The 23158-nt window shown below is 39.9% G+C and overlaps 1 protein-coding gene across 4 annotated transcripts in view; it reads left to right on the forward strand.

Moving 5' to 3' along the window:
* LOC119507337 (cytoskeleton-associated protein 2-like) overlaps positions 1–22834 on the forward strand; it is a 32062-nt gene extending 9228 nt beyond the window's left edge. The window contains exons 2-10 of one of the 4 annotated variants that reach the window (XM_037800508.1): positions 7481–7756; positions 8857–8941; positions 13750–13828; positions 13934–14796; positions 15527–15731; positions 17554–17724; positions 18496–18565; positions 21146–21398; positions 21893–22834. In XM_037800508.1, the coding sequence (XP_037656436.1) occupies positions 13766–13828; positions 13934–14796; positions 15527–15731; positions 17554–17724; positions 18496–18565; positions 21146–21398; positions 21893–22148 (1881 nt within the window). In that variant the 5' untranslated portion in view covers positions 7481–7756; positions 8857–8941; positions 13750–13765 and the 3' untranslated portion in view covers positions 22149–22834. Of the gene's footprint in view, positions 1–7480; positions 7757–7941; positions 8068–8492; positions 8627–8856; positions 8942–13749; positions 13829–13933; positions 14797–15526; positions 15732–17553; positions 17725–18495; positions 18566–21145; positions 21399–21892 lie in introns of those variants that run through there. The other 3 variants (XM_037800509.1, XM_037800507.1, XM_037800510.1) reach the window with 3 other exon arrangements.
* The last annotated feature ends 324 nt before the right edge of the window (positions 22835–23158 follow it).

Below are 23158 nucleotides of genomic sequence, written 5' to 3' on the forward strand. Positions count from 1 at the left end.
ATATATATATTTTAATATGTATATTTTTGAGGGGTAGATTATAAGTTTTAAAAAATAAAATCAATGTACAATGTGTTTTTGCTTTATTTCCATCTGTGTGTGTATCAAATTTTGTGTTAATGATTTTCATGTGTTGCATTTCCATATCTTTAGCCTTTTCTTACTCCAATAATAAACTGTTATTGTATTATTTAATATATTTTACTAGTTCCATTGAACTTGCTCAAACTTGAATTGAAACACCTTACTATCTGTCCCCAGAGATCTGTCAGAATAAACTGTACGATAATAAAATGTGGTTGCTAGTTGCTGACTATTGGTTTGAAAGAATTGGTAAAATCTAGTGGATGATACTGAATTAAGATTCTACTTTCTGAAGTTCTAATCCCTTTTCTCTTTATTAGGCTACTTTTGTGGTTTCACTTACTCCATGTTTGAGTGTCTCTGACCAGTTCAGTGTTCCCTGAAGATTTTGCACTTATTCAGAAGACAACCATTTCTCTTCATTGAAACATAAGGTGATATAAATAAAGAATAATGCCGGAAGTCGCAGTCCCTTTAATATACATCTTTGTGTTTTATTTTCATAGCTTTTAAGCACACACTGGGGGCCTGAGGGTCCCAGGCCAGCAGCATGGGTTAGTTTCCTGGCCCTGCTTTTTAAGAATTTGAGTCAAGACAGTATTTAAATATGGGGAGATTTTTTAAAACCTACAGATTTGGTGCTTCTGAAAATGGGAAGAGCTTGGCAACCACCAGCTGGGCAACTTCCATCCCCGTTGGTCTAGGAGGCTGCCTCTGGTCTCCACAGGGCTGAGCGCTCATGGGGAGGATAAGGTCATTGGAGGGTTGCACCCTGCCTGGGCAGCCGCTGTCACTGCCCCAGTCCTGGTGGGCACATGGGTTCACCACCCTGGAGAGAGGGGGCTCTGGGATCAAGGAGGAATCTGGGACCCAGGGAGAAATTCCACGTGGTGGGAAGTGGTCAGTGGTTTCTAGGAACTAAGGTGTGTGATATTCTGCTGGAAGTTCTGTCCTACCTGTTCTGTAATCACCCTCCACTGTCCCCAGACTTTGATTTTGTCAGTGTCCCCCACCTCCCACTTTCTCTCTGCCTCCCTCCCTCTTTCCTTCTCTCTCGCCTTCCCTCTCCCTCTCCGCCTCTCGCTTTTCTCTCCCTCCTTGTGCCAGTTTGAATGTATTGTGTCCCCTAAACGCCATTATCTTTGATGTAGTCTTGTGGGGCAGAGGTTTTGGTGCTTATTAGATTTGCTTGGAATGTGCCCCACCCAGCTATGGGTGATGACTCTGAAGAGATATTCCCATGGAGGCATGGCCCCACCCATTCAGGGTGGGACTTGATTAGTGGAGCCATATAAATGAGCTGACTCAAAGAGAAGGACTCAGTGCACCTGTGAGTGACCTTTTGAAGAGGAGCAAGCTTGCTAAAGAGGAACGTCCTGGGAGAAAGCAATTTTGAAACCAGAACTTTGGAGCAGATGCCAGCCATGTGCCTTCCCAGCTAACAGGTTTTCCAGACGCCATTGGCCACCCTCCAGTGAAGGTACCCAATTGCTGATGTGTTACCTTGGACACTTTATGGCCTTAAGACTGTAACTGTGTAGCCAAATAACCCCCCTTTTTATAAAAGCCAATCTGTCCCTGGTGTTTTGCACTTCGCAGCATTAGCAAACTAGAACACTCCTCCTCTCCCCTCACACACACACACTCAGGGAAGTGTTGATAACTAATTGTGCCTTTCACCTCACTTACCTGAATCCCACCTTTGGCCCTTTGACTGCCTCTTTGACTTTTCATTATATTTCTTTGGTGTTTCATTTTAGTGGGGATTAAGTTGGAAAGTTTGGATTAGGTTGTTTCCATGGAAATGCACCCCACCCAATTGTGGGTGGTAACTCTGATGTGATTGGATAGTTTCCATGGAGGTGTGGCCCCGCCCATTCAGCATGGGCCTTGATTAGTTCACTGGAGCCCTATATAAGCTCAGACAGAAGGATCGAGCTTGCTACAGCCAAGAGGGACACTTTGAAGAATGCACAGAAGCTGAGAGAGTAGCTGCAGATGAGAGACAGTTTGAGGATTGCCGTGGAAAGCAGACTTTTGCTCTGGAGAAGCTAAAAGAGCAAAAACGCCCCAAGAGCAGCTAACAGTGACATTTTTGAGGAACTGCAACCTAGAGAGGAACATCCTGGGAGAAAGCCATTTTGAAACCAGAACTCTGGAGCAGACGCCAGCCAACAGAGGTTTTCCGGATGCCATTGGCCCTCCTCCAGTGAAGGTACTCAATGGTTGATGCATTACCTTGGACACTTTATGGCCTTAAGACTGTAACTGTGTAACCAAATAAATCCCCTTTTGTAAAAGCCAATCCATTTCTGGTGTTTTGCATTCTGGCAGCATTAGCAAACTAGAACAGGAACCATGTTATTTCAGAAAGAGCAAGAACTTATGAAAATAAGAATATTTTATTTTTGCGTTTTCCAGCACGTGACATAAAATTCTCATGGCTTTTAAAAACCAAGTCTGTTCTTTCCCCAGCCTTTTCTTTGGATCATGAATTCATATCCAGCTGGAAAGTGCTCCAAAGAGAAACCCCCAGGTTGTGAAGGAAACAGGTCTACTTCCCTTCAGAAAAATCAAAGCTAGGTGCACATAACTCTCAGGGTTTCTCCCACCCAGCCTCAGAGCAAGTGGCTTCACCTGTACTGGTTCGGGAAGGGACAGATGCTCTCTTCCCTAACCACACCCACTGAAGACTCCCTGTCACTAATGAGGAAGCCCAGCGTTTGTTGTGGGTGCCCTCTCAGAGGAAGAGGAAGAGACTTCAAAGTGTGCAGAACTACAGTCTGGCCTCTGAAGGAAATATCTTAATTTGGGATAACAAAATGAGTGCTTCAGGACCACTTACTCCAAATTCACATTTTGCCAAAGAAAGGCAAAGTACCTGCATATCCTCAAGGCTATGTATGGCACCCTCCCAACACATAGAACGTCATCTTCAGGTGGAACTGCTTTCCATGGCACTTTTTTTTTAGATTTTTTATTGGAGAAGTCATAGGTTTACAGAAAAATTATGCAGAAAATACGGAATTCCCATATACCCTCATCCCCCACCAGGTACATGAGCTTGCGCTACCATTTTTTAAAGCTGTTTCCTGGATTCAGCATTTGCCCAGTTACTGAAACCTTTAATTGTCTTCCAGAGTTCTGAGCAAGATGGTTGTGCCAGTTTGAATGTATTATGTCCCCCAGAAAAAGCCATATTCTTTGATGCAATCTGGTAGGGGGCAGACAGAATAGTGGGGATTAAGTTGGAATGTTTGAATTAGGTTGTTTGCATGGAGATGCACCCCACCCAACTGTAGATGATAGGATATTTCCATTGAGGCATGGCCCCACCCATTCAGGGTGGGCCTTGATCGGTGGAGCCATATAAACGTGCTGACTCAGAGATGGAACTCAGTGCAGCTGTGAGTGACGTTTTGAAGAAGAGCAAGCTTGCTAGAGAGGAACGTCCTGGGAGAAAGCCATTTTGAAACCAGAACTTTGGAGCAGACTCCAGCCACGTGCCTTCCCAGCTAACAGAGGCTTTCCGGACGCCATCGGCCATCCTCCAGTGAAGGTACCCAATTACTGATGTGTTACCTTGGACACTTTATGGCCTTAAGACTGTAACTGTGTAGCCAAATAAACCCCCTTTTTATAAAAGCCTATCCGTCTCTGGTGTTTTGCATTCTTGCAGCATTAGCAAACTAGAACAGATTTTGGTACCAAGAGAAGTGGGGTGCTTTTGCTGCTGAGTTTGCAAATACCAAACATGTTGGAGTGGCTTTTTAAATGGATAAGGGGAAGTTTTTGGAAGAATTGTGAGGAGCTTGATAGAAAAGGCCAAAACTGCTTTAAAGAGACTGTTTGTGGAAATATGGACTCTAAAGATACTTCTGATGAGGACTTGAGCAGAAATGATGAATGTGTTGTGGCAAACTGGAAGAAAGGCGATCCTTGTTTTAAAGTGGCAGAGAATTTGGCAAAATTGAATCCTGGTGTCAGATGGAAGGAAGAATTTGAAAGTGACAACCTGGAAGACTTAGCTGAGGAGACCTCCAGACTACGTGTGGAGGAGGTACCATGGCTTCTTCTTGCAGCTTATAGTAAAATGCGAGTGGAGAGAGAGAAACTTAGAACTGAACTCTTGGGTTCAAAGAAACCAGAAGCTGATGGTTTGGGAAATTACGAGCTTCCAGGGGTTGGATTCCCAGAAGCTACAGCCCAACGTGAGGATGTAACCAAACATGGAACCCAGCCACCATTTCAGTACAAGCCAAGATTGGAGATGGAATTATCCAGAAAGGATTTGTGGAAACTCCTGTTGTCTGATGGCTTTGACCCCTGCATGCTTCATGCAAAGCCAACAGAATTTTTGCAAGAACTTTATAGACAGAGCCGCTGCCAGTCTGGACTGGAAGAGACAGACAAGGAACAAACTGAAGGAAAAGTTTCTTCAAAAACAGAGCCATGGAGGTTGAGGTCTGGAGTCAAGAGGTCTCAGGCTGGGAGAGCAGAGCAGCCCACACACATGGAAAGGGTGAGTTTCCCCCGGAGATCGAGGGTGGGCATTCTACCTCGATGCTCTGGAAGAGTTTTGCCACCCGAGGTCCCAAAGAGGGTGGAACACATTCCCAGGGAATTGGGGAGAGCCTGGCTGCCACCACACTGTTTGGAAGGGGTTGAGCGTGTGCCCCAGAGATGGAAGGGAATCCGGGAGCTGCCCCGATGTTTGAGGAGGGTGGGGCCGAAAAGGTGGTCTCCCCAATGTGTGGAAATGTTGGAGCACTCACCCAAGCATTTGGAGAGGAAAGGGCTGCCACAAAGGCACTTAGGAAGGGTTAGACTCCCGCTCTGTCAAGCCCCAAGGATGCAACGTTATTCTGTTAATGACTCTCAGACTTTGAAATCTAATGGAGTTTGTCCTGCAGGTTTTAGGAACTGTTTTGGTCCTGTTAACCCTGTTTTCCTTACTCTTTCTCCTTATGGCAATGGGAATGTTTATCCTATGAATGTCCCTCCTTTGTATATTGGAAGCATATAACTTGTTCTAAGTCCACAGATCCAAAGCTAAAGGAAAAGTATGCCTTAGGACTGACCACGCCTATATTTGATTTTGATGGGATCTTGTACTTAACTATTGTTACTGAAATGATTTAAGTTTCTGTGGTATTGTGGGATTAATGTATTTTGTATTTGGAAAGAATATGTTTTTCTGGGGTCCAGGGGGTGGAATGTGCCGGTTTGAATGTATTATGTCCCCCAGAAAAAGCCATATTCTTTGATGCAATCTGGTGGGGCAGACAGAATAGTGGGGATTAAGTTGGAATGTTTGAATTAGGTTGTTTGCATGGAGATGCACCCCACCCAACTGTAGATGATAGGATATTTCCATTGAGGCATGGCCCCACCCATTCAGGGTGGGCCTTGATCAGTGGAGCCATATAAACTTGCTGACTCAGAGATGGAACTCAGCAGTGCAGCTGTGAGTGACGTTTTGAAGAAGAGCAAGCTTGCTAGAGAGGAACGTCCTGGGAGAAAGCCATTTTGAAACCAGAACTTTGGAGCAGATGCCAGCCACGTGCCTTCCCAGCTAACAGAGGCTTTCCAGATGCCATCGGCCATCCTCCAGTGAAGGTACCTGATTACTGATGTGTTACCTTGGACACTTTATGGCCTTAAGACTGTAACTGTGTAGCCAAATAAACCCCCTTTTTATAAAAGCCTATCCATCTCTGGTGTTTTGCATTCTGCAGCATTAGCAAACTAGAACAATGGCTTTGCCATTTTGGTCAACCGGGAGACCACTAAGATCTCTATTTTTTAACATGTATATTAAATTCAGTTTTATCAAGATACATTCACATACCACGCAGTCATCCATGGTGCACAATCAACTGTTCACAGCACCATCCCATAGCCATGCATTCATCACCCCAATCCATCTCCGAACACTTTCCTTACACCAGAAAGAATCAGTCTGCTGCTTTAGATGCTCCAAAAACATATGAATTTCTTGAATTGAGAATTGTTTCAGCTGCTTCAAACTCTTTGGGCAAGGTGAGCTGTGAGATGTCCTCCACGGGGCTGCTCTGCAGATAGCAGTGAGACTGCCAGGATCTTGAGTCACTTTGTAACTGTATTAGTCAGGGAAACAACCAACAGGAGACATCTGTAAATATGATGAGATTTTACAAAATTATCTCACGCAACTGTGAGATGCATGAGTCTAAATTCTATAGGGCAGGGTGCAAGCTGGGAACTCTGAGGAAGGTTTTCCACGAATTCCCGAGCAGAAGCTGGTCAGCTGAAGTAGTGATGAAAATTTTCTCTTCTGATTGCTGAGATCATTATTTCTCCTTTTAAAGCCTTCAGCTGATTGGATGAGACATCTATTATGGCTGAAGGCAGTCTCCTCAGTTGATTATAGATGTAATCAACCATAAATGCAATCTATTTAATGATGACAGAAGTCCATGAAATGTCCTCACAATAACAATTAGGCCAGTGCTTGCTTCACCAAACAACTGGGCACCATTACCTGGCCAAATTGATACAAAACCTAACCATCACACTGTAATATTTTGTTAAGGGTTCTCAGTCACTTATTGGTCATCCCTGGTTACCTAACCGATCTGATGCTTTAGTAAATTATGAACAATATTAACAGTAGTGTGTAAACTGTGCTGAGGTTTTAAGGATGTTGGTTTTCCAAGAGTCAGCCTTAAGTGTAAACAAAGTTATACTAAAAACGGGACATTTGGTACAGTAGAAAAGTACTGAAAATTCCAAACCAGTTTCCTCATTAGCAAAATGCGACTAAAGGATGCCTGAAGAAAAAAATACAAAAGGAGGGGAGGTGGGGACTGGGAACTGATCACAACTGAGGACCGGGACAGGGGAAGGTAGAAATCACACCCTCCCCTCCTCATCCCCCACTTAACATCTGGCTGAAAAGAGCCCAGGCCAGCCTTACTGCAGTGAGCAGGAAAAGGGGAGACATCAGCCAGAAAGGCGTGTATCCTTACTCTCTCTAACTCTCCCCCACCCTACCCCAAACCTTCTAGTTCTTTAGTTTTGTTTTGTGCAGTGGGTGTTTGTGTGGGTTTTATGAAGCTGCTATTTCTAGAAAACGATTGATAGATTATGACACCATGAAAAGACACAGCAAAATGTCAACGATGAATAACAAACGCTGTTTTTATCTTATCACCTGAGGTGAGGGAAGGGATTATTTTATCCCTTTTTCCTCCTTCCTCCCTTCTTTGCATCTGACAGTTGTGTAGTACAAAAGTGTGGGAAATTAGGCTCTCATCTCAGTTTGCAGTCTGCGCGCGTGTAAGTGGTATCTCCTTAATTGCACATTCCTGATGACGACTGATGGGAAGCATCTTTTCATGTGCGTATTTTGCAGGTCCTACACATTGGGTGAAGAGGCTGACTTTCCTCTAACAAGTGTTGTACAAGACTTCTGAGCCTGACGCCTCACCTGTGAAAAGGAGCTAACGATCCCCCTTCAGAACCCTGATGCCCAGATGACATAATCTTTGTGCAACGGAAATTCCCAGGCTCTGGGTCCTTGCTCCCTGGTTCTATAGGCGCCTTTTCCTCGTCTGCCTTCCTCAGCGGACTGTGAGCGTCCGAGGACTTGGCCTGTCCAGGTCATTATCAGCCAGGGTCGGGTCACAGGGTAGGCACTTGATACTTGCCCAGCCACTGAGGGAGTTTGAATAAAGCAGGGACCCTCGCCTGACACTTCAGGCCGGCCCCGCCCCGCGCGCATGCTGGCCCCGCCCCCGGCGCCCATTGGCCCGTTCAATTCTCGCGCGCACCAATGGGCGGCGGCGGCGGCAGCCCTCCCGCACTTGAGCCGCGGTCGATCGATGGCTGCGGGTTGTGAGTGGGTCCGCTGAGCCCGCCTCGGGGCTGCCATGAGCCTCCCGGCCGCGCCCCGCGACCTGCAGCTGCCGCCCAGTCAGAGAGCCCGGCCCGCGTTCCGAGGTGAGGCGCCGCGCGGCGGTGGGGACGGCGGCGCGAGCCGGGTCGTTTGTCTGAGGGGTCGCGGACCCGCCAGCTTCACGCCCGACTAGCCGCGTGAGAGCCCTTCACGTCTCGTTCCCGTCTCCTGTGAGGCGGGTGACACGAGGGCGGCGCCCTGTTCGCGGGGTGCCGGTGCGGGGTGACCGTGCGGAGCGAGCGCCGTGCGGACGCGGGCTCAGGCGGGCGCGGGCCTTGGCGTCGGGAACTTGCGTTGGGATCCTGGGCGCGCGGCGAGGACCGACTGCGCCTGCGCGGGCTGCGCGGCCGGGGTGGGGTCGGGCTCCGAGGTCCAAATCCAGACCTCGGCCTCAGACCTTAGAGAAGGGTCCTCAGGGGTAATGTTGACGCTTCTGTGTTCAACACCTGGGGGAACAGAAGAAAGCAAGTGAAGTGTCTCACCCAGCCTGATGTGGTAAAGTTCAGAATTTTGGGTGTATGGCTCATCTCTGCCGTTGAGTTTTATAAAAGCTTGGCTTTCACTTAACTAGATGTTCAACATGCTCTTCTCCAGATTTTTACTGTCAGACAATACAAAATGTGCAGAGCCGTCGTGGGAGATCTTTTTTTAGCCATTTTATCAATGAGATTATTTCTCAAGGGCAATACTGAATTGGGAAATTTTCTCTTCTGTGGGAGATGCCGTCTCAAGTAGAATGTTTTTCTAAGTAAAATCTTCATTTAGTGAACCATATTTATTTGAGGTTATTGTTTTAGTAAGCTGACTTGCAGATCTTTCCTTTTGTTATTTAGAGCAAAGAAGAGAAAACCTCAAGGAACTTCTTTTAGAAAGAAAAACACGTTTTGTATACAAAGAGGAAGATCAGATATTATCCAGGTGAGGTCAAGTTAATTTCATTTCAGTTCTGAAATGTTGTATCAGAGTTGTCCAATAAAAATACAGTGTGAGCCACATAAGTAATTTAAAAATTTCAAGTAACCACATTAAAAAGTCTTTTGAAAACATAAAATGAGTTTTAATCTAGTATATTCAAAGTATAACTGTTTCAGCATGTGATCAATATTTTAAAATTGAACTATATTACTTACATACTTTTTTGGTTCTTAATCTTCAAAATCTGGTGTGTATTTTACATTTTCAGCACATCTCAGTTTGGACATTTCAAGTACCTACAGACCACATGTAGCTAGTAGTTAAGTATTGGTCAGTGCAGCATCATATCGTCATTTTCTGTGTAAATTCATACTCTGAGAGGAAACAATTTTAAAACAAAAGTGCATCCTTATACTAAAATGTTGACTTAGGGTTTATACAGTGTCATGAAGGTCAGTCTTTCTATAATTTAGCAAGGTTATGGGGGGAATTGTTTTTTAGGGGGTGGCCCTCCCAAATGTTTGAACATGTGTTTGAATTTCAACCCTCTATAGAAATATCTCTGTATTTTGTTTTAATTTTTAAAATTAAATATGATTATGTCAAAAACAAGCAAAAAGCCACAAGAGTATATAAAATAGAAAGTCAGAAGGTTTCCTCACTCTCTAGAATTAAGTGCTAGTAGCATCCTTCCAGGCTTTTTCTGTGAGATCTAGGAGCATGGGCTAATTTAAAGTGATAAGGCATTAAAGGTGATCCTGAATCAATTAAAGAAAGCTAAGAAGACATGACAGCTAAATGCAACACCTGACCCCATACTGGGTACTATACTGGACTGGGGGAAAGGCTCTCAAGGACAGTATTAGATAATTGACCACAGAATGTGGACAGTAGATTAAAGTAGCGTGTCAGGGTAAACTTATGAATTGGATAATTGTACTGCGGTTATGTAAGTGAATATCTGTATTTCTATGAAATAACCACTGATGTATTTAGGGTAAAAGGCCACAATGTATGTAATTTATCTTTAAATAGTTCAGGGAGAAAAAAAATGTATATATACCACCCACACACTGAAAGAGAGTAAACAATAACTCAAATAGGGTAGAATGTTAGCAGTAGGTGCATCTGGGTAAATAGTATATAGGTATTTTTTGAACTCTTTAATTTTCAATATTAAATAAGCTTGACATTATTTCCAAACAAAAATGTCTTTTTAAAATTTATAACTTGACATTAACAAGTTCTTTCATTTAGAATAAATGTGTTCTCCTTTCACAAATCCCATATTTGTTTAACAAAGAAAAGATGATGCTAGGTTTTTGGTTTGAGTCAGTGGATAGTGATACCATATACTGAGATGGGTAAAGACTGATGGAAGAATGGGGGAATCAGGAGTTCTGTTTTGACCATGTTAAGTTTGAGGCACCAGTAAGAATCCACATGGAGATGCCAAAGAGTTACATGTCTGCAGTTCAGGGCAGAGGTTGGGACTGAGGTAATAAACTTGGGAATTGTCAGTGTACAAACATTTATTTAAAACCTCGGTACTGAGTGAGATTACTAGGGAGGGAGCAAAGATAATATTAATTTAAATAAGACAGTGACTCTCAGTTGTTTATTTAAATAAGGGATCCATTGGGGTCATGGAGTGTTCCGGTTTGCTAAACCTGCTGGAATGCAATATACCAGAAATGGGTTGGCTTTTTCAGTGGGAATTTATTAGGTTACAAATTTGCAGTTCTAAGGCCATGAAAATGTCCAAATTAAGGCATCAAGAAGAAGAGAGCTTCTCTGGGGAAAAGCTGCTAGCATCTGGGGGTCGTCTGTCATGTGGGAAGGCACCTAGTGACGTCTGCTTGGTCCTTCCTTCCTGGTTCTGGTTTTAATGGCTGTCTCCAAATGTCTGGGTATTTCTCTGTGGGCTTTTCTTTGCTCTCTGAATTTCATCCGTCTTTTATCCTCTCATGGAGAACTCCAGGAAGGGATTAAGATCCATCTTGAATGGGCTGGGTCCCATCCCCATGGAAACAACCCAATCAAAAGGTCCCACCTAACAACAGGTCTGCCCCCACAAGAATGGATTAAAAGAACATAGTCTTTTCTGGGATACAGAACAGCGCCAAACCAGCATATGGGATTTATACATGACAGGAAGAAAAGAAAATTCTAAAACGCTTCTTCTGAGTTAACCAAGAAACTTTACAGGTACCATATTTACTCCTTTCAGAAAATAGATGTCAGTTTAAATAGTACTTGAACAACAGACTATCAGGTGAGAGCCATTCAGAGTTGCAGCTTTTCAGGGTTAAACAGTTCTAGTTAGGCCAGCAATTTTGAAGACTTAACACTGACAGTAAAAGACAAATTGCTGAGAAGTATAAAAATTATTAAAATGAAAGGGTAGAAGAAAAGTTTAAAATTGGAATAAGGCTTCCAGCCTTAGAAAGGTTATGAAGAAGAGAGACTTAAAAGAAGTGGACTTGTGAGGTAGGAGGAAAAGTAGAAGAATTGGTGCAGTAGCAAAGAGAAGAACACTATTAAAGAAAAAGTGATGAACAATGTTGAGTGCTGTTGAAAGGTCCAATAAGATGAAGCCTGGAAATTAATGTTGAGTTATGGAAACATGGAAGTGGAGTGGATAACATTAAGAGTTTCAGTAGAATGGTGGGGACAAATTCCTGATAGGCAAAGGGTACAGAAAGAATGAAAGGTGACAACATGGAGATAATGGGTATTGATACCTTTTTTTGAGTTTTGCTGTACAAAAAAGAGAAGTTAGTAGTCGGAATGTGAAGTTTACGGTTTTTAAAATGAGAGAGATTATATGGTGATGGGAATGACCTTGGAGAGGGACAAGTTAACAATGAGCAAATAATCACAGGAGCAAAGTCTGTAGGTCACCAAGAGAGAATGGAATGGAGAGCACAAGTGGAGAGATTCACCCTAGATCAGTGGCAGGGTCAGTTCATCCATTAAAGTAGGGAAGGCAAAATAAATGGCTACAGAGGCAGATAGACTGGTAGACTTTAGTGGAAGAAAGACAAGCTAACCTTATTAAGAGATAACTTCTAACTTTCACTCTAAGGAAACATCACAGCAAGCTGTGAACACAGAAGTTGCAGAAGCTGAGATCAGTGGGGGAGCCTGGTTGGTTGAGTTGCTACATTGGAAGCAAGTTGGCAGATTGACCATGAACATCATCTGCCACCCTATGCTAGTGGGGTAGGGAATAGCAAGAGGGGTATTTACCACCAGGTAGTGAGTGCAGGAGCTTAAACTGAGGAGAGATTGTATTCTGGGAGACTGACAGTGCCTGGGAGGAACAGGGAGGCACCACGCTCAGAAGATAGCTGCTATCTCCTTGGCCATCATTCAAAAGTGTGCAGTAGAAGCTGTGTCAGCAGTTCCTCCCCTTCCCCAAGCAGACTGAGCCGATGGATGTGAAAGGCAGTGTGACCAAAATGATCAACAGTAAGGATATTAAAGATTTTGATTCAAAGATGCACATTCTTTCACATTTTAACATCTCTGAACTTGGGGTCTGTCTTAGAATCAATGCCATATCTGATTGGCAGGGCTTTTTCCTTTCTTAATGGTACCCAAAAATGGTGCATCTTAGAATTAATACCGTCTTGGCTTTTCTCAAATGGTTGGTAATTCTTGACAGATCTAACACAGTGAAAGAAGTAGAAAGTAAGCATTCCGAGGAACTCATATCAATGAAGTGGATTTTTAAGTAAGTATTTGCAAAGAGCTAAGAGATAATATTACGTCCATACAACAGGAAAGAGTGGTAGTGATAAAATAATCAATTAGACACCTTAGGAATGAAAAATGTAATTGTTAGAATATAAACCTCTGCAGGTCTGAGTAACAGAGTGGGTAACTTTGTGACCAGTAGGATCAAGCCTGGGAACTCTCCCAGAACACACAGCACAAAGGAATGGGAAGTCGATAAGAATAATTGCCAGGTCAGGGATGAAGACAGTCCCATCATCTGGATAATTCCAAAAGGAGAGAAAAGAGAGAAGATAGTATTTGGAGGGGGAAAAAATAGCTGAAATTTTCCTAGACTTGAAAAACTCAGTCTGTGAGGAGAGTTTGGTGAGAAAAAAAAAAATTCCACTGATGAAGAATCTATATGGAGAGGGACTGCCTTCTAAAGATCACTTTTTTTTTTTTGCTTGAGCTGGGGAATGTTCTCTCTTCGCTAACCTTTGTCCTTCAATTTAATAACAGTACCCTTAGTATTGGTATCCTCCTAAAAGATTCTCACAGCCTGTATTGGCCAGTCCATAGCTGTCAACAAGATATCAGGTTAAATTCTTGAGGAAACATTTGCTTTGGATAAATACCTAAATGCATTGCCACCTGGAAACTAAGGTCTGTATCCTTAATGTGTCCTATTATGAGTTAAGCTGTGGGTGTGTATGCTGTTTCATATTTCTTTGGGAGGGCTATTTTTAAAATATTTTTCAATGTAAGCCTTTTACTAAATATTTAAAACTAAAGAAAGTTTTACTTAATAAAGGTATTTTGGAATGAGATTATTGTTTACGTATTCTATTGGGGGAAGGGGTTAAGAGTTTTAAAAATGTCTTTAAAGTCCTTAGCCATCTGTTTTACAAAGAGTCACACATCTGTAATAAAGAAAAGTTTTGCTGAGGATAAATAAATCTCAGCTCACTTCTTGTCTCCATTTAAAAATTAAAATTATTAAGTCAGAATTAATTGTTAATATCCTCCACCCATGAAAAAAGTTGTCATCTTGGTACAGGCTTAATTTTTCTATTTTTATTTTTTTTAAGTAATAGAGATTGGAGAATGATGACATCTGAACACCAGGTCCAAGAAGGGACAAAAGTTCTGAAACTTAAAACAAATATGGTGAGATATGGACAAAGCAACCATAAACAGTCCCTTTCCCCCCTTTCCCTTTCCTAAACTCTGAAAGAAATGAGTTCTGAAATACTGATTTGTGTTAACTTTTAGGCTGATAAAGAAAATGCCAATCGACTGACAGAAACCGAAAATAATATAACGATGGGAAAAAATTGTAATCCTTTAAAACCTTCTAATGACTTAACCAATTCAACTATTGTACTCGATATACATAATCTGAAAGACAATAATAAAACTATTCAGTTGTTACCAGTTAAAGATGATCCCCAAAGTCAACGTAGGACATTTAGCCAGGGATTTCACTTAAAAAAAAATGGTAAAGAAAACCAAATGACTACAGAAAAACCAAAGCATGGTGTTACTAACATTCCCAAGAAACTTGTGCTTGGATCTTACCGTGGCCAAATTGTTCAGTCTAAGGTTAATTCATTTAGAAAACCAGTGCAAGTCAAAGATGCGAGTGCTGCCACAACCCAGAAACTTTCAGTTACTGTGTCTGAAGCCACAGAGCCTCAGCCTGTAAATACCAGCAGTGTAACAGTGAAAAGTAATAGCACCTCAAACAGAGCTACCACAAAATTTGTGAGCACTGCACGTCAGGACCGACAGCTTGTGCAACCTCCTATTAGAAGTCACCACAGTAGTAACCAGGACAAGGTGAAACAGGACATCAGCAGAACTTCTGCCAGTGTTACAGTCCAGAAAGGGCCCACTGGAAAGGGGTTACTACAGTTAAAAACAGATTTATCTAGGGTCAAAATCAGTTCTTCTCAAGACACAAAAAGAAATGAGACATCATCAAGAAACCTGGGTTCTGAAATTATAACCAGGCCAGCTTCATCTACTAACAGAAAACTGATAGAAAAGTCCAAAACCATTGACCAGAGAAGACATACTGTAGCCCAGGCAACCTTTGTTAGATCAGCTCAGCCCAAAGAAACTGCAGAGAGGAGGTGAGTAGAAGTATTTTCTTCATTTTAATACCTTAATTTTCAAGGGAGTACTGTTTGTGAATTTGGTTTGTAATTTCCTTGAATGTATTAGAATTTTCTTTTGTAAATTCTCCTGTCATATATAAAGGAACTTTAATTCAATTTTACTGAGATATATTCACATACCGTGGAGTCATACAAAGCGTACATTCAGTTGTTCACGGTACCATTATATAGTTGTGCGTTCATCACCAAAATTAATTTTTGAACATTTTCATTACCACAGAAACAAAAATAATAAGAATAAAAATTAAAGTGAAAAAGAAAATTAAAGTATAAAAGAACACTGGGTGCCTTTTTCTTTTTTGCCCCCATTTTTCTACATGTCCATCCATACACTGGACAGAGGGGAGTGTGGTCCATATTTCTTATAAAGAAATTTAAACTAATTTATTTTTTTGGACAATATGTCCTAAAAATTACTGTATCTGGGTGTATTTTATTAGGTTGCTTTTTGTAACCTGTGTTAAAATGCTTAATAAAATTGGCAATATTTTATAACTAAATAAATGTGTTTTTGTGGTCTTTGAGCACATCATTGACTTTGATATGCTCAATATTTCTTTTTCAAGCTTGTGAACTATGTCTGTGTCACTAGTATGAAATTACTTTCATTTTTTTTAGCTTTTTGTCTAGTTGCTAGAGTTTTATCGATATCATAGTAATGTTTATATACTGCTTCTAACTGTAGAATCCGTCTGACTGAGTGGAAAACTGGCAGAGGAAGAGTGCTGAAAAGGCCTTCTAGCTCTGTACTTACTCAGCTAGAACCTGAAGGACAAAATGAAAACCCTGTTGGGTCTTTCTGGTCTACCATGGCAGAAGAGGACGAGCAGAGACTATTTACTGAAAAAATAAACAGGACATTTTCTGAATGCCTGAACCTGATTAATGAGGTACAGCATCTTTATCATATTTGTATAGCATCTTATAATTTACAAATTACTTTCTTAGACATTATCTCATTGCAATGACACTTTCAGATAACAATTACATTGTTAGTCTTTTTGGCCAGGTTATATCAGTGACATTATATTGACTGAATGTGAGATTATTCCTTTTTTGCCATTAATTGACTACATTTTGCATTACATTCATATAAGTATATCAAAAGGATAATTTTGTTACTTGGATTTTAAATACTGTATTCTTCTAGAGAGGGCTGGAGGTGGATATTAATTCACTTTTCAACCCTGCCTTTTACGTTTCTTACATTCATTCAAACATGCTAACAATTTATTTTTCCCACTCATTCAGTATTTCACCAAGGACTAGCAATACAAATTAGTGAGCCATTATTACTACAAATTAAATTCAAGTTAACTAAAAGATTTGCAGACAAAATCCCATTAATCTAAATCATCATTGAGTTGTTGGATTTATTGTAGAGTTTTGCTATTTGACCAAAGTCCAAAGGAGTATAATAATAAACTCCAGAATATTTCCTTTCTTTCCTGACTGCAATTTAATCTTGCTGTGGTCACCTCCTAGCATCTAAGGTCCATAACAAGACTGAATACAGGGTATCAGTCTAGTCTCCTTGAGCATCTTTAAACCTTTTGTAGTTCTAAAGACCAATAAAGACAACTGGAAAGACAACCAGAAAGTTACAATCAGGAAAACACCGATTCTATTCTTATTTCTGCTCAGTTGAGGTTTTTTGTTTTGATATTGTAGAATTTTTCTCCCCAACCATTTAACTACATTGTTCAGGTTTGCTAATGCTGCCGGATTGCAAAATACCAGAAATGGATTGGCTTTTATAAAGGAGATTTATTAGGTTACAAAGTTACAGTCTTAAGTCCATAAAGTGTCCACTGTAACGCATCAACAATCAGGTACCTTCATGGGAGGATGGCCTGTGGCGTCTGGAAAACTTCTTTCAGCTGGGAAGGCACATGGCCGGCATCTGCTGATCCTGGGTTTTATTCCAGCTCCTCTCTCAGCTCCTGGTGTTCTTCATTTCTCCCAGGATGTTTCTCTCTAAGCACCTGGGAGTCCTGTCTTAGCATATCCCGGGGCAAGCTCTGGGCTAGCAAAAGTCTGCTTTCAATTGTCTCCAAAATGTCTCTCTCAGCTGCAGCACCAGACTCCTTCTGTCTGAGCTCTTATTGGGCTCCAGTAAACTAATCAAGACCCAGGCTGAATGGGCAGGGCCACACCTCCACGGAAACAACCTAATCCAAAGAGTCTAACATAATGAGGACTAAATACGTCTGCCCCCACAGGATTGCATTAAAGAACATGGCATTTTGGGGGACTTAATACATCCAAACCAGCATATACATATAACTCTTTTCTTACATAAACCATTACAGATTCATGTTAACGTTAATATCCAAAGTTAACAGTTAAGAAATAAATCTGTAGTCTGTTGTCACTCATGAACATGGTAGATGCAAACATTCTAAATAACTTATTAACAAATGGAATTTCATAATATATGGGGACCAAGTAGATCGTTGGTCATTTTTTTACTAATGTATATCTCAAGTAGTATTTCATTTTTTTTTGTCTTGTATTCATGGTTTTGCTTTTTTGCTAGCCACTCAAAATAAGTTTGGAGTGAAGAGGATGAAATAGTGAGTGTTTCTGTGAATAGTTTTCTGTTAGCTTTCTTCTGTCGTTATCACTGATCTTAATTATAGTAACCATAATTATTAATTGTTCATAGTTTTTAGGCTAAAAACATCACGCATTTATTTCTTGCTATTTTAGGGATGCCCTCCCCCAAAAATACTGGCCACACTGAATGACCTGGTTAAAAATATTCCAGGTGCCAAAAAACTTGTCAAATATTGGATATGCCTTGCACGTCTTGAACCAATCACAAGTCCTATTGAGAATATTATCATGATCTATGAGAAGGCCATTCTGGCAAGGGCTCAGGTGAGAGTAAAAGCAACTAATCTTTATTGTTACACTGTAAATGATTCCTAGTTGTTTTGGAACACATCATGATGCGGTCACTTGATAAAACTGTGGTCATGTAATTGTAGTAATGACACTTGTTGAAAGGTCACAAGGGTTACATTATAAAAGCTGTTTCTCAGCCTTCTAAAACTTTTGCTGCTGTTTTGCAGATAATCAGACCTTAGAAAAGGATGCAAGCTGAAATCTAAATTTAGTAAAACTTGCTGTGAGAGATACTTTAGCCCATGCATATAAACGACAGTGTAAATTTTTGAATGGATGAAATATGTTGAGGTGTTCATCCTTAATCTGTTTGGAGATGCATTTAATAGCAAGTTGAAACAAAAATAACCATAGATTTAAATGTAGGAGAAAAGGAACTGTTAAACTTTATGTAATCAGGTCTTTAGTAGGTGTGAAGAATGTTAATTTGCTACTTGTCCATTAATTTTCTTATAAGGCCACCAGTAATAGTCACCAAAGGCTTAAGAAAAATTATGGGCCAAATTTTTACTGATGAAATTCCATCCCTTGAGTTTATTTTTATTCTATGAATTGGAAAAGTTGGCCTATTTTCTTTTTTATTGGCAAAGTAAATGTTCTGAGAAGCATGGTTTAAGAACCACTGCCTTATTTTAAAATATGAAGTTTAATCACTGTGGTTTTAATAATTTGAATTTGGGCAATCTAGTGTCTGAGAATATCAAACTTATATGATTCTGCTTTCTTCATTTAAACAAAATTAAGCCTATTGAGGAGATGCGACGTGCAGTTGTAGATATTCTTACCCTGAAGAGTCAAGAAGAAGTTAGTTTTGGTAAGTTAGTTTTTTTTTTTTCCTTCAAGAAAATTGTGGTTTTATTAAATTTCTTTGCTGAATGAGTTTTTTCTCTTCTTTAACTTTTAAATAAGTAGAGTGTTTCTTTCCTCATACTTCTATTGACCTACCTCTGAAATTCAGTGGAATCGTTCTGAAATTTTAAATTATGTGTATAATGCAAGTTTTTGTCTCCTAACTGGTTTCCTGCCTCTTGACTCTTGTTCCATTCCAATTCTTTTATTTATTTAGTTTTTTAAAAATTTTATTTTATTAGAGAAGTTGGGGGTATACAGAGCGATCAGGCTTAAGATTCCTATACCCCACCCCACCACCAATACTTGCATTGTTGTGGAAATGTGTTACAATGTAATAGTACTTCTTTGTAATTCTACTTTTTTTTTTAACAGTGGTTACATTTGTTACAACTGATGAAAGATTATTAAAGCAGTACTATTAACTATTGTCCATAGTTTACATAGGGGTATTTTCCCCCCATATTCCCATCCTGTTATTTGTTTTTTTTTTTAATGCATGCCTTTATTCCTCATCTACCAATTCACTGGATAAAGGGGATGTCAGTCCCCAAGTTCTTACAATCACATAGTCACAAGATGAAAGCTATATAGTTATAGAATCATTATCAAAGGTCAAGGCTACTGGATTACAGTTCAACAATTTCAGGTATTTCCTTCTGGCTACTCTAGTACACTGGAAACTGAAAAGAAATATCTAAATAATGAGTCAGTAGTTATAATCATTTGTTGAATCTTAATTTCTCCATTACAACTTCTCTCTCCTTTGTCCTGCCGCTCATCTGCTTAAATTCCTGACCCTAGCCTGTTCTCGTCGTCCTCCTCTCCCCCACATCCTTGAGTTTATTATTGTTTTCATTCATTTCTTGAATGAAATACTATTTCTTGCCCCTAGGTCTGTCCAAGCCAGTCTTCTAAATTTTCTTTCCCTGATTCTTACCTATCCTTTAGACTGCAGGTCAAATGTCATTTCCTTTAGGAAATGATACCCTCTGATACCCATCTCATCCCCCTGCCTTGTCTAGGTTAGATACACCCCTTTATACACCCTGTTTTTCCCTGTGCAATCCTTGACACACTTAGTTCCTGTTTGTCTTATCTTAAACTATAAACCCAGTGGGCAAGGACAGTGTCAGATCTTCCTTATCATTGTACCTCTCATGCTAAGACAATGCCTGGCTTATATTAGGCACTTAATTACTTGTTGAATTAATGATTTCATATCCCCTCTGTCTCCACTTCAACTTCCACTCAGTAAAAAAAAAACCATCATGCAAGTGAAACTTCTCTTAGTAAAATCTTTAATAATTTCCCAATCAAATCCAGAAGTCCCTTCAGCTCAGTAGATTTTCCAGGATTTTCCCCAAGTATTTCAAATTGAACAGGTTTTAATTTGAACTGTTTATCTTCCCTCACTATTTACCCATAACCCAACATCTCCTACAAAGGGGGTGGGGTGTACAAAAGAAAAACCCTTCCCTGTCTTTAAGGTCTCCTAAACAAGAAATGTTTAGTTTTATTCAGACACTTACGTACATTCATTTATTAAGTCCTGACTATTCTGCCTCAGATATATCTCAAATTGGGCCCTTCTATTCCATCCCCACTTCTACTACCTTACTTAGGCTATTACAAAAGCTTTGCTTTCTTACCATCTGGCTCTTCTGACAGTGTCTGAATTTCCTCTCTTAAGAAAGCCTCCAGTCATATGGATTAAAGCCTTCCCTCATTCAGTTTGGCCACACCTAAATTGAATCTTCTAAGACAAATGAATTCACACCCTGCCTCACCTCAACATTTTCCAAGTTACTACTTACAGAAAGGCTCACATCCCCAGGAACACAGGTTAAAATTAAATGTCTTCAGCTCGGGTCCATGATTCACTCGACCACACACCTCTCTCCATTCTAATTGTGTCTCTGTCTCTCCATAAGTTTTGATCAAACCTCTTGCATGTAGGGTTTATTACGATCCAGCTGCTGCCTCCTGAGCTTACTACCTGCTCCTCACACTCCAGCCTCGCTCCTTACCTGTATTCTAAGCACCGGACAATGTTGTCTCAGAAGATCATTTCCTTTTATGCTTCAAACCAAGATGACTCCTTGGTCTTACCTAGTACTCATTCTCAAGACCCAGCATAAATGTCACTTGGGAAACCCTCCCTAGCCATCCTCCAGCTTCACAAGCAAGTTAGTTGGTTCTTTTTTATGGATTCCCATGACCTTTTGTTCTAACCTCAGTTACACCATTTATCTCAGTTTATAATGAATTATTTTCAAGTGTGAGTGTTGCATAGAATGTGAGCTGCTTAAGGACGGGGATAGTTTCATTCTTATGTTTGTATTTATAATCCCTGATCCATAGGAAATGGTAAATATTTATTAAATAGTTGGCACCTGTATTTGCTTAGGAAAAATAGTGGTTGGGAAATGGCAGTTTGGTTTAATTGTTTTGAAATTTGGTCAACTATGAATAACTTTAATGTTTTCTGATTTTGTTCTTAAAATTTGGCCAAAAGCTTAATCTGTAAATGTATTTTCTATAGGAGAAAAGACCAAGGCTTGTGCAGCCACAGAAGAAATCCAAGAAGTCAACACCGATAACATAGGTGTTAACCTAGAGCCAGGAAAACTGGAAATGGAACATAAACAACCTAGAAGTGTGATATTTCAGGACTGTGAAGAAGAACAAGAGGACAAAGCAATAGAGCCCATCAGTGGTGCTAAAACCCCCAGTAAAGAAACTGGAGGGAGTTGCTTAATTAAATACAATGTTTCTACCATGCCATACTTGCAAAGGTAAACTTTTAAAATGAAATGTTGCTGGGGATTCTTTTTATGGTGAAGGATAATAAATATGATATTTTTAATTCTTTAAGGCAGATTCAGTTAAAACTATTTGTTAATACAAGGATTTTCAAACAATTGGAATGTCATTGCGACAGTTCACCTTTTAAATAATATATTTACATTGCTTTTCTCTAAATATTGCCATTTTGAAAGCAACTCTCAAGTCATTTTACTTTAATCCCTTGTGTGTTATTAATAACAATAGGTTTTGGAATTGAACAATTTGCCAATTTTACAGTTATTCCAGTGTCTACTGAGTATAAGTTGTAAAAACAAATAGAGAAAAGAATAAGCTCCTCACTTCAAGGAGGCTGCAGTGCCTCTCTTTCTGTAGGATGAGCCATCAAATCATTGTAACACAGAAGTTTTAAACAGCACAGATGAACAAAGTAAAAGTGTTAACACAAGTTTTTGAACTCTGGGAATAAAATTTTGTTTTTCAGTGTAAAAAGGAAGATGCAGTTTAATGAAACGAATTCTACATTTAAAGAGCTGAAGTTTCTAACGCCAGTGAGACGTTCTCGACGTCTTCAAGAGAATAATTCCAAATTGCCAGATATGCTAAAAGACCATTATCCTTGTGTGTCTTCACTGGAGCAGTTGGCAGAATTGGGAAGCGAAATGGATGCTTTTGTCTGCCGTCCTAATGCAGCGCTTGGTAGGATGTGCTCAGAGGCTGAAACAGCAGAGGAGAAGTAAAGCTCTGATGAGGAATAGGGTTTTAATATAAATACAGTAATGCGGCATCATCAGAAAATGAGATAAAATTTATGTTTATGTAAAAGAAAGTTCTTTGTGTTAAGAAGGAAAAGGTGCTAAACTTAGTGGCTATTAGAAACCTTAAAGCTAGCCTGAGTTCCCTTCTTAGTTAAAATTTTAACTTCATAGCTTCGTTTGATGTAATTTATACATTATTTGATTGGAGTTAGGGATGGAATATATACTATTTAATAACTCTCAGTTTAGTTTAGGTAGCGTTTCTAAAAGAACTAATGTTAAACTTGTTTGCATCTGCATGATATAAAAATTTTACTGTTAAATCATGTCCCCTGAAACCTAACCATTATATACAGTAAACATTTCTCTTCTCCTCACATATAAATACCACCAATAAAATTGTTTTGTAAAGCCCTGAAGTAATACTTAAATAACATACATAATCTACCAACTCTATACAGTTTCAAATAAGTAGTGATTTTTCATTGTAAAAGATTAGTTTTAAAACAAATGAATATGATGGAAGAGCACGTTTCACCTTATGTGCATTCATTCCATTTGTGTGATAGCAGGTAACTGTGTTCTATTTATTGTCTTTTGTTCTGGAGAATAGGACTTTAATTTCTTTTTAACTGTGTACACCTAATATGCATCCAATAAATTAAAATACCTGTATAATGATGTTCCAGTGACATTTATTTCAACAAATAGATTATGAAGTGCACCTTCCACAGTGAATGTTTTGAACTTGACCTTTAAAATACATGGTAGTAAGATTTGGCTTGAAATTTTTAACTCTTACAAGTAAGTGTGTGATTATTGGTATATTTCTTTTTGAAAAATAATTACCCACTTATTAATTAAAAACTAATATATTTTTTTTCCTGTTACGGAAACAAGTTCTTTAGTACATTTTGTCATACTTTTTATGGGCAACCAACAATATACCCTTTTTTTTTTATTAGAGTGGTTGTAGGTTTATAGAAATATCA

Source organism: Choloepus didactylus, chromosome 12 (genome assembly GCF_015220235.1).
Source record: "Choloepus didactylus isolate mChoDid1 chromosome 12, mChoDid1.pri, whole genome shotgun sequence".
In the NCBI taxonomy this organism is placed as follows: Eukaryota; Metazoa; Chordata; class Mammalia; order Pilosa; family Megalonychidae; genus Choloepus; species Choloepus didactylus.